The 12,115-nt window shown below is 43.8% G+C and overlaps 1 protein-coding gene across 1 annotated transcript in view; it reads right to left on the bottom strand.

Annotated features, from left to right (window-relative positions):
* Positions 1-12,115, bottom strand: part of tmem266 (transmembrane protein 266) — a 148,970-nt gene that overhangs the window by 71,118 nt on the left and 65,737 nt on the right. The window contains exon 2 of the mRNA XM_072282074.1: positions 7,129-7,317. Within this exon, the coding sequence (XP_072138175.1) occupies positions 7,129-7,317 (189 nt within the window). The remainder of the gene's footprint in view (positions 1-7,128; positions 7,318-12,115) is intronic.

The raw sequence follows: 12,115 nt of genomic DNA, 5'->3' as shown, positions 1-12,115 counted from the left end.
GTGATAGTCTACCAACCCAGGCGAGGGTTAGACACACTAGTAGGCTCCACAGGGTCGCTCTTTCATGCACTAATAATCACAGATCGATCCCTCAGAATCAATCCTCAGTCCCACACTCGTGGGCACCTGAACAGGATAGCGGTAACTTCACCACACCCTCGTGTGTCTGCGTGTCCCCGTGAAACAAGCAATTACGCTGGTTTAAATACTGTTGTGATGAACATCAGCTGTCCATCAAGTAGCTCCTCCCTTCTCTCTCTGTAGGAACACAGAAGCTGGAAGTGTCCTTGCTAAAGTGTAAACAAGCTGCAGAGAAACCATACCACCATCTCCAAGCAGTCTTTGCCTCTCTCTCTCTTAATAACAAGGTGTCTGTGTTGGACACCGCTCTCTCTCTCTCTCTCTCTCTCTCTTTCTCTCTCTCTCTCTCTCTCTCTCTCTCTCTCTCTCTCTCTCTCTCTCTTTTAAAAGCACAGTTCACAGGGATAATTCAGGATCCTGTCACACACTCCTCACCATTCTCATCTGGTGCGAAACTCAAGTTAATCACTACTTTTAACTTCACATGTTTTTTAAAGTTTGACTATATTTGGCTGGTAATTTCTGGGCAGCAAATGTCAGATGGATATACTCAGCTGGAATAACTGAGCTAAAATGAAAGGACTATAAATGGAAATCTGGAACAAAAACACCATTATTATTTAACAAAGGAGAGGCTATCCAAAATATTTCCTAATATAGATAATTATTGTGATAGGTGCAAAAATGAAGTAGCTACTTTGTCACATGTTCTGGTCATGTCCCTCATTGAAATCTTCTTGAAAATCTTCATTTTCTACAATTTCTAAAGCTTTGAAAATTAATTCACAACCTAATACATTGACTGTTCTACTTGGAATAGTTACGCATCATGTTCAGGGTATTTCATTTTCAAACCAACATGTAATTGCATTCATTACATTGTTGGCAAGAAGAGCTATTTTATTGAAGTGGAAAGATACCTCTGCTCCTACACTAATTCAATGGTTTTCCCAAGTAATGTTATGTCTTAGTTTGGAAAAAATTAGTAGTAGAACTTTTGATCCCCGATTCGATTCTGAGAGAAGGTGGGGCTCTTTTGCCAAATACTACCATTTAATTTGAATTAATTTATATGGTTTCCTTCCAATTTTATGTTATATAAATGTGATTTGGCGGTTGTTGTTTTCTTTTTCTTCTTTTACATATATAAATGATTGTAAGACGTATTGCTCTGGGAGTTGGTTCCTAACGTTTTTTTTCCTTTTTGTTTTGTTTTGTAGTTAATGGGTTTTTTTTCAGTTAGTTGGGGTTCTCTTTTTTCCTTCTTTTTCTTATATAAAAAATTTATTTTTTTTATTAGCATATATAAGTTTTTTTTGGCTTTATTAGTTATATATATACTAATATGTTGAACTTCTGTATTTTATAGCTGTAGAAGATTATATATCAATAAAAAGATTTTAAAAATGAAAATGAAAAACAGAAATTGCCCAGCAGGTCAGTGGGAGAGAGAATTTTATTTCAAGTTAAAACTCTGCTCAATTCTGACAGAGTCTTTGACTTTAGATGTTCATTCTGTTTTGCTTTCCACAGATACTGCCTCAAATACTTCTAGTATTTTCTGATTCAGACCACGAGACATAGGAGCACAATTAGGCCCATTGAGTCTGTCCTGCCATTCGATCAGGGCCGAGCTTTTCCCCCTCAGCCCCATGCTCCTGCCATCTCTCCGTAACCTTTGACATTCTTACTAACCAAGGACCTATCAACCACGGCTTTAAATCTATCCAATGACTTGGCCTCCACGGCCATTAGTGGCAATAATTTCAACAGATTCACTATCTGCTGGCTAAAGAAATTCCTCCTCGTCTGAGGCGGACAGCGCTCAGTACCGGCACTCCACACACACACACACACACACACACACACACACACATACACACACACTCACAGACACAGACACACACACACACACACACACACACACAGGGGTACAATCGCATATTCACACAGCTACCAACACCTACACATACACTACCTTGGCATTCTGCTGTCATTGTGTTGACCGTGCATACTTCCATGACTTCGCCGTTTTATTTTAATAATGGGTCCTAAAGGGTGGGATTTGTGGTGCTTTTCCCGCTACACACAGTGGAATATTCCATTTCTTTAGTAATGGGGATGTGTAAATGTGTATATGTTGTTTGTATACTGCATTTAAGGTAGATACTTCTGTTTATTTTGTAATATGATTGCAACTATATTGTGGGGTGCATCATATTCTAATTCTTAAGTTAACGTTGCTGGTAATTGAAGATGGTATGTCCTGGTGCCCAATAAACGGGGCAAATCGCTCTTGGTAGGAGGGAGAGATCAGAGCTGCCAGGAGTTCACATTGGACAAAGTACGGAGCTGTTATTGTGACTTATAAATTTTGGCGGTTTTCTTTTCACTATTTCTGCTAACATTTGTAAGTTTGTTTTTAGACACACCTAACAAACTCCCTTGCACTAAAGTGCTAAGCAACCTCAGCCATTTTTTCCTTCGGTCATAACACACATATCTATCATCTCTGTTGTAAAGGGGCGCTGTTTAATTCTGAGGCCGTGCCGTTTGATCCTGGACTCCCCGCTATTGGATACATCCTCATGACAATGCCCACGAGGACCAATGAGCACCCAGTTACACTGACCCCATTTTATTCTCCCCACATTCCCATCAACCCATTCCACATCCTGCCACTCTCCCACATTGGGGCATTTTACTGCAACCAATTAGCCAACCGAGCGGCATCTTTGTGATGTGGGAGGAAACCTGAGAGCCTGGGTGAAACAAGAAGAACATGCAAGCTCCATATAGACAGCGCCGCAGGTCAGCATTAAACTGAGGTCAAAGAAAGCAGGTGATGCTGAGGCTTTATAACGCATTGCTCAGACTGCACTTGGTGAGGAGTTTTGGCCCCTTATCTAAGAAAGGATGTGCTGGCATTGGAGAGGGTCCAGAGAAAGATCCCAGGAATGAAAGGGTTAATGTGTGAGGGGTGTTTGATGCCTCTGAGCCTGTACTTGCTGGAGTTTAGAAGTATAAAGGGGGGGGGGGTCTCATTGAAACTTATTGAATATTGAAGGGCCCAGACGGAGTGGGTGTGTACTAAATGTTTCCTGTAGTGGGGGAGTCTAGGATCAGAGGCCTCGGATTAGGATGTCCCTTTAGAACAGAGATAAGGAGGGATTTCTTTAGCCAAAGGGTGGTGAATCTGTGGAATTCATTGTCACAGTTGGCCAAGTCATTGGGTATATTTTAAAGTGGAGGTTTAGTGGTTCTTGATTAATGGGTGTCAAGGTTTCAGGGAGAAGGAGGAAAATGGGTTTGAGAGGGTTAATAAATCAGCCATGATGGAACGGCAGAACAGATTCGAAGGGCCGAGTGGACTAATTCTGCTATGAGGCAAAGTTCAAAATAAATTTATTATCTAAGTACATATATGTCAGCATATACTACCCTGAGATTCATTTTCTTGCAGGCATACTCAATAAATCCATTATAGAATAATAACCATACTAGAATAAATGAATAACTGCACCGACTTGGGCGCTCAACCAGTAGGCAAACGACAAGAAATAATAATAATAAATAAATAAATAAGCAATAAATATTGAGAACATGAGTCCTTGAAAGTGAACCCATAGGTTGTGGGAACATTTCGGTGATGGGGCAAGTGAAGTTGAGTGAAGTTATTCCCTTTGGTTCAAGAGCCTGATAGTTGAGGGGTAATAACCATTCCTGAACTGATGGTGCGAATCCTGAGACTCCTGTACTGTCTTCCTGATGGCAGCAGAGAGAAGAAGGCATGACCTGGGCTGTGGGGCAGGGTCCCCGATTATGGATGCTGCTTTCACGCGACAACACTTCGGGTAGATGTGCTCAATGGTGGGGAGGGCTTTACCCATGAAGGACTAGGCTGCCTGCACTACTCTTTGTAGGATTTTCCATTCTAGGGCATCGGTGTTTCCATACCAGGCTGTGATACAGTCAGTCAATATACTCTCCACCTCACAGAATTTTGTCAAAGTTTTAAACGCCATGCCAACTTTTTGCAAACTCCTAAGGAAGTGGAGGCATTGCCATGCTTCCGTCGTAACTGACCTTACGTGTTGGCAGCCGCACTAACTGCTGTGCCACTGTGCTGCCCTAGCTTCCAGTTGCAATTACAATTTTGACATGCTTGGAAAGGGAAGAACCATTCTAAGTTATTGGGCTCATAGTCGACCCCAATTATGATTGACAGGTCTAATCGTGTTCATCTTTGCTGTGGTGTTAAACTTCTGTTTCATTAACTTCCACCTAGCTAGCCTGACAAAAAAAACCTTGTAGGGTTTTGTTGCCTACTAGAACATTGATCACAAATGTACGCAGCTTCTTGTTAAATATTAATCACAGATTTAATTACTCAACAACAATTTAATTTGCCATTAATCAAGTTGCAATTAGCTAGAGAATAACGGCTGGCTTGGATGGTGTCTACTGCACAGAGATAACATCTGATCCCCATTACATTAGTGTTAATTATCAATGACCAGGGTTTGTCCCAATCACCTGTGAGGGTCAGCATGCATTCAACACCCCTGGTTTGCTCTGCCACTCAAAGAGATTGCAGAAAACCCTTTATTTTACATCTACTTTCTGTCCTGATCCCCACTTTCCTTGATTTTCCTTGTGCCCCAGAGTTTAAGAAGCTGAGGCTTTATAAGGCATTGGCCAGACTGCACTTGGAATATTGTGAGCAGTTTTGGGCCCCTTATCTAAGAAAGGATGTGCTGGCAGTGGAATTCATGAGAATGATCTCAGAAGTGAAAGGGTTAATGTATGAAGAGCGTTTGCTGGCTCTGCGCATGTACTCACCGATGTTTAGAAGAATGAGGGGAGATCTCATTGAAACATCCAATATTGAAAGGCCTAGATAGTGTGAACGTGATAGTGGGAGGTCTAGGACCAGATGGCACAGCTACAGAATGGAAGGATGTTCCTTCAGAACAGAGATGAGGAGGAATTTCTTTAGCCAGAGGCTGGTGAATCTGTGGAATTCATTGCCACAGATGGCTGTGGAGGCCAAGTCATTGGGTATATTTAAAACAGAGGTTGACAGGTTCTTGATTAGTAAGGGTGTCAAAGTTCACGGAAGAAGGCAGGAGAATGGGTTTGAGAGGGGTAATAAATCAGTCATGATTGAATGGCAAAGCAGACCTGATGGGCCAAATGTTCTAATTCTGCTCCTTTGTCTTGTGGTTTAATAAACTTCACCTTGTGAATACTCAGCAGCCAATGCTGTGGATTACGCAATGATAAACAACAGAACATAGGGAATGGCGCGTCAGCGCAGTGGTTAGCGTTACGTTGTTCAGGTTCAATTCCCTTTGGCCCACGATGTCCCATGCCAAATACGATGCCATATTAAACCATATCTCTTCTGCCTACGTACATCCATATCCCTCTGTTCCCTGCACCTTCACAAGTCTATCTAAATGCATCTTAAACACCACAATTGTATCTGTTCCATAACCGTACCGGACCCCTACCACTCCCAGTGTAAAAAATAATTGCTCTGCACATCTGTGAATTTACGCCCTTTCACCTTAAACATACATTTTCTAGTATCTGATAGGGTCATAGAGCATGATGGCACCAAAACAGGCTCTTTGGCCCATCTAGTCCATGCAACCTGATCTTCTGCCTCGTCCCATCTACCTGAAGGCCTGTATCCCTCCATACCTCACTCATCTATGTACCGATCCAAACTTCCCTCGAATGTTACAATTGAACCAATGACCACTAGTTCTAGCTTCACCCAACTGGAGGGGAAAAGGCCTGCTTATTTATACTGATCATAATTTTCTATATTTCTATAAGATCTTCCCTTATTCTCCTGTATTCCAGGGAATGTGATGTTTTGACTTCAGGAAAATGATTCAAGCTGTGTTCCTTATCTTTGCCTCTCATAATGTTGTATATTTCTATCAGATCTCCTCTCATCCTCTGATGTTCCACGGGAAACAAGCCAACTTTGTTCAACCTCTTCCTTTCGCTCATAACCTTTCATCCAGTCAGCATCCTGGTAAACCTCTTCTGTACCATTTTTAAAGCCTCCACATCCTTTCTATAATGAAGTAACCAGAACAGCATCTGACAATACAGCCGCAACATAACTCCTGACTCACACTCAATGGCCCGACCGATGAAGGCAAGCATACCCATATGCTTTCTTTACCACTCTATCTACTGTGCGGTCACTTTCACGCAGGTATGGAATTAGATCCCAAAATCCCTCGGTGCATCAAATGGACTTGGACCCCAAGATCGACTTCTACATCAGATGGACTTAGACCTCATGATCCCCCTATACATCAAAGGATCTGCTGGAAGACCTCACAGGTTTGAGTGGTACATATCCGTGGGAGGAAACGGAATTGTTGTTTCTGGCCCTGATGCAGGACCTTCAACTGAAACACCGACAATTCCTTTCCTCCCACAGATGCTGTTTGGTCTGCTAAGTTCTTTCAGCTGTTTGTTAGTTGCTCCATAATCCAGCATCTGCAGTTTTTTGTGCCATACACCATTCCCACCACCACCCTATGCATCAAATGGACTTGGACCTGAAGATCCCCCTGTGCATCTTCTCCCCATCCGCCATGGACTGTAACCACCCAACTCGCTCAGGGCAGCTAGGAAGCTAGAGATCACAATTAAAGGTAAAGACGAGCTTTATTTGTCATGTGTATATCAAAACATCGAACCATAGAGTGAAATGCATCTTTTGTGGCAGTGACCAAAACAGTACGAGGATGTGCTGGAAGCAGCTCGCAAGTGTCGTCACCCACAACTTACTAACCCTAACCCTTATGTGTTTGGAATTTGGGAGGAAACTGGAGCACCCGGAGGAAACGCATGCAGTCACGGGTGGATGTACAAACTCTCTACAGACAATGGCGAGAATCGAACCCATGTCATTGGCACTGTAAAGCGCCTTGCTAACTGCTACATTACCGCACCGTCCTCTGTTACTTGCCCACCTCGGCTGATAGTCGAATCGCAATGATACGGTGTGCTCACCTCTCGCGCTGGTCATCGTCGTCCATGTTGGAGAGCAGCTGCGAGCCAGCCAGCGAGAGGTCGAGCGCGGCCAGCGGCAGGTCGCGATAGGCGAAGCTGACCAGCTGTACTGGGGCGATGCACTGGCTCTCCTCCTCCACCTGTTGTGAGATGATCTCCAGGTCTGACACACCCGCTTCCTGACCGAGCCTGCCAGAGACACAGATTGGTGTGAGCATGCATGTGACAAGGCGGGGGCCCCTCACAGTGAGCCTGGGGCACGGGGTGGGGGGACATGTTTGTACTGGGTTGAACATGAATTGAAAACAGAACTCTCACACCCAGTCATTCCAACCATTTTGTTGTCCTATTAGAGTACTACAGTAAGGATACAGGCCCTTCAGTCCATCTCATCCATGCTGATCAACATACCCATTGAAGCTAGTCCCATTTGCCTGTGTTTGGCCATAACCCTCTATACCGTTCCTATCCGTGTACCTGTCAAGTTCTTTTTGGTGAAATATCTGCCTCAACCATTGGCAGCTCATTTCATATATGAGTTTTCTGGATAAAATGGTTACCCTCAGGTTCCTATTAAATCTTTTCACTCTCACCTTACATCATCATCATTATCAGGTGTCGTGCCCAGTTTGAGCTTTGACTGCCAAGGCCCACACACTCCTGTTTCGGGTCAAGTGGATCAATTCATTGGTATTCATTTCCAGTTCTCTGGCTGCTGTCTCCATCATCATTTGCCTTTGTCTTCCTCTTGCTTTCTTCCCTTCAATCTTTCCCGTAATTACCGTGCATTCTAACTCCTCTTTCCTAATCCCATGTCCAATGAAGTTACGTTGCCTTTTCATGATCTCATACATTATCTCATCTTACACCCATGCCATTTAGTATAGTGTGGATAAACACCAGCTGGTGGTGTATCAGTATCAGCACTGGACTCCGAGGCGTATGGTCCTGAGTTTGATCCAGCCGGGTCCCAATCAGCAATATTTGCACGGAATAAAGGCCTGGCAATCTACTTCTGTAACTTGCCACGACAACTACACTATCTATAGGGTCACCATGAGTCGACGATGACTGAACAACAACAGATAAACACCAGATGGTCGGAGTGGACATGTGCCAAAGTGCCTGTGTCCGTGCTGTGCAACACTGTGAATCTGTGCCTGACCCCCTTGTGCTTCAACCTAGTGAGAACAGGCTGGCGTTCAACTGTGACGGAATTGTCCCTCTCAGTGACAGCTTAATTGACAAATAAAACATACCCTATCTCAACTATTTGGCAGCTCATTCCAGATACACTCAGTGCCTACTTTATTAGGTACTTTACTGAGTGTGTGTTTGTCGTCTTCTGCTGCCTTAGCCCATCCACTTCAAGGCTGGATGTGTTGTGCATCCGGAAATGCTTTTCTGCACACAATTGTAACGTGTGGTTACTTGAGTTACTGTCACCTTCCTGTTAGCTTCCACCAGTCTGGCTATTCTCCTCCGACCTCTCTCATTAACAAACTGTTTTCTCCCAGACAGCTGCTGCTCACTGGACTTATATTATTGTAAACTCCAGAGACTGTTGCGTGTGAAAATCCCAGAAGATCAGCAGTTTCTGAAATACTCAAAGCACCCTGTCTGGCACCAACAATCATCCATGGTCAATATCACTCAGATCACATTTCTTCCCCATTCTTGATGCTTGGTCTGAACAATGACTGAACTTTCTCACCATGTGAGCATTCAAATCACCCTGTCGGACAACAACACTCATTCCATAGTCAAAGTCACTTAGATCATATTTATTCCCCATTCTGATGCTTAGTTTGAACCTCTTGCCCGTGCCTACCTGCTTTTATGTATTGAGTTGCTGCCACATGATTGGCTGATTAGATATTTGCATTAATGAGCAGGTGCACAGGTGTACCTAATAAAGTGGCCACTGAGTGTATGTAGCCATTTTGACGTTGGAAAGTGTTCCCAAAACACCTCATAGAAATGTTAGTTTCAATTCCAATTCATATAAAGAGATGTTGGGGCATGTGAAGAGACAAGTGTAAATTGGCTGCATTAATGAAAGATAGTGCAGCCTCACATCTTCCATCACAACATCAACTGTACTAATGTTGCTTCTCAGGATGTTCCAGGGTAATGAAAAGTCTGCATTGTTTTCTTATATAAAGTGTTAAACCATAAGACCACAAGATATAGGAGAACAATTAGGCCATTCAGCCCATCAAGTCTACTTGCTGATTTTTTTTTCAACACCAATCAACACCCATTCTCCCATCTTCTCTCCATAACCCGGTTGGCTGGTGGCACAGTGAGATCAGCGCTGGGCTCGAGGACGGAAGTTCCCGAGTTTGATCCAGTGACAGACCGCTCCCGAGCGTGCTCTCCATCCATGTCAGGTTGATGTCGAGCTCACAACTCGACCTCGTAAAAAAAACACTGCCAAATACCCAAACTCAAAACCTTAACCCCTTACCAATCAAGAATCTACCAAAGTGCTTTAAAAACACTCAATCATGGCCTTCACAGCCCTACATGCCAATGAATTCCATGAATTTCCCATCGCCTGGCTGAAAAAATTCCTCCTCACCTCAGTTCTACAGGGATGTCCATTTATTCTGAGGCCGTGTTCTCGGACAGTAAATTCTCATACCCATAGTCTTGTGGTGTTGAGGCTCTGTGTTCAATTGGAACTGGTAGATGTGAGAATCGCAGCCCCAGTTCCGCTTTCCCCCTGAGCCAGGAGGTTGCAAGTTCAGGTCCTGTTGCCACACAAGCTCAAGTTGGTAGGGCAGCACCATAGCGTAGTGATTAGCATGATGCTTTACTCTGCCGGTGATCACGTTCACGATTCAATTCCCGGCACTGTCTGTAGGGAGTCTGTACGTTCTCCCTGTGACGATGTGGGATTCCTCTGGGTTGTCCTGTTTTCTCCCACATTCCAAAGCTGTGTGGGTTAGGGTTAGTGACTTGTGGGAATGTTATGTTGGGGCCGGAAGCATGGCCACACGTGCAGACTGCCCCAGCACATCCTTGGCCATTGATACAAAGGAAGCATTTCACTGTATGCGACAAATAAAACCATTCTTTAAATTCTGGCTGGTAGTACGGAAAGAAGGATGAAATATTGGAGCTGGCATCTTTCAGGTGAGGTGTCAAAACTCGGACCTGATTGACTAGTTCAAGTGGACCCCAAAAACATCCCATGGCATGGCCTGGAAGGAGACCAGTTTAAGGTCCCAATGTCTCGGGCTGAGTATCTAACTTCACCCAAGATCTGTCAAAGGCAGATGATCTGGACCTTATTCTACATATGGACAGTGAAGAGTATCCTAACTGATTGAATCACGGCCTGGTATGGAAACACCAATACCCAGGATTGGAAAAGTGGTGGATACGGCCCAGTCCATCACAGGAAAAACTCTCCCCACCACTGAGCACAACTACAAAGAGCACTGCCACAGGAAAGCAGCATCTGTCCTCAAGGACCCCCACCATCCAGACCATGCTCTCTTCTCACTGCTGTCATCTACAAGGAGGTACAGGAGCATTAAGTCCCACTTCAACCATCAGGCTCCTGACCCAGCATGAATAACCTCAGTCACCGCAGCTCTGAGCTGATTCCACAACCCATGGACTCATTTTTAAGGACTCAGCTACAACTCACGTTTTCAGTATTATTTATTCATGCATTTTTACTTTGCATATTTTTTCTCTTCTTTTACACATGTGCAAAGTAAAAAAGCATAGATAAATAATACTGAAAACATGAGTTGTAGTTGAGTCTTCGTGTGTCATTTTTCATCGATACCATTGAATTTTGTTTGTTCTCCTGTGAATGCCGGCAAGAAAATGGATCCCCGATAGAGTATGGTGACATGTACATTCTTTGATAATAAATTTACTTTGAGCGACAATATTGGTGTTTGTGGGAGCTTGCTGTGCACAAACCGGCTGCTGTGCTACAGCTATGATGGCACACCACTGGCTGGGACGTCCTGAAGTCTGCGAACGGCGCTATGGAAATGCAGGCTTTCTTCCTTTAGAAGCAGCAACAGACTTGTAATGGTGCAGTGGGTCATAATTGATGACAGGCAGCGTGAAATCAATTACCTCCCACCGCTCTCTTGCTTGTCTGTCATTGCCGAACATCACTTCCACACTTAGTGGAATATTTAATTATAAAGTTAATCACTTGGCTCAGCCCGAGACGTAGCCAGCAGCCGTTAGGAGTCCACTCCCAGCAGTAGGGTATTGACACTCGCAGCTTGTTCAGGAGTTTCCTGCCGCCACACCACTCCTTCTGTCTCAACAAACAACTCGTTACTCTTCTGTAACTTTTAACATCACATGACCCAAATCTGCTGGACCTTTGTCCTGGGGTGAACCCTATTTTCTTATATCCTCCCTACCCCCCCAGACCCAAACAAGAAGCAAGCTAAATATCCACATTTATTTATTTAGTATCGTCCTGAAAGCCAAGGTATACCCAATGAACAACATATGTTACTCTTAAAGATTTGCTTTATTTGTCACATGTATGTCGAAACTTACAGTGAAATGTGTCACTTTTTGTGTCAATAACTCACACAGTCCAAGAGTGTGCTGGGGACAGCCCGCAAGTGTTGTCATGCCTCAGGTGCCAAAATAGCATATCTGCAACTTACTAACACAAGCTCATACATTTTTATGGAAAACGGGAGGAAACCAGGGCACCCAGAGTAAACCCCCGCAGTACAAACTCATACAGAAAGCAGCAGGAATTGTATCACAATCTTACATTAACATTAAGTAGTCAATTGGATTAGACACGGGAGAAACCAAAGAGTGGTAGTAGATGGTTGTCTCTCCGAATGGAGACCCATGAGTAGTGATGTTCTGCTGGGATCGGTTCTGGGTCCATTGTTACAACATCCTTGTAAGTTTTTTTCTGCACTTTTATAACAACATGGATGATAATGTGGTAAACTGCACCAGCAAAATTTTCAGATGA

The sequence above is a fragment of the Mobula birostris genome, chromosome 18, assembly GCF_030028105.1.
Source record: "Mobula birostris isolate sMobBir1 chromosome 18, sMobBir1.hap1, whole genome shotgun sequence".
Lineage (NCBI taxonomy): Eukaryota > Metazoa > Chordata > Chondrichthyes > Myliobatiformes > Myliobatidae > Mobula > Mobula birostris.
Note: the sequence above shows the minus strand (reverse complement) of the source record. Positions and strands in the feature narration are given on the sequence as shown.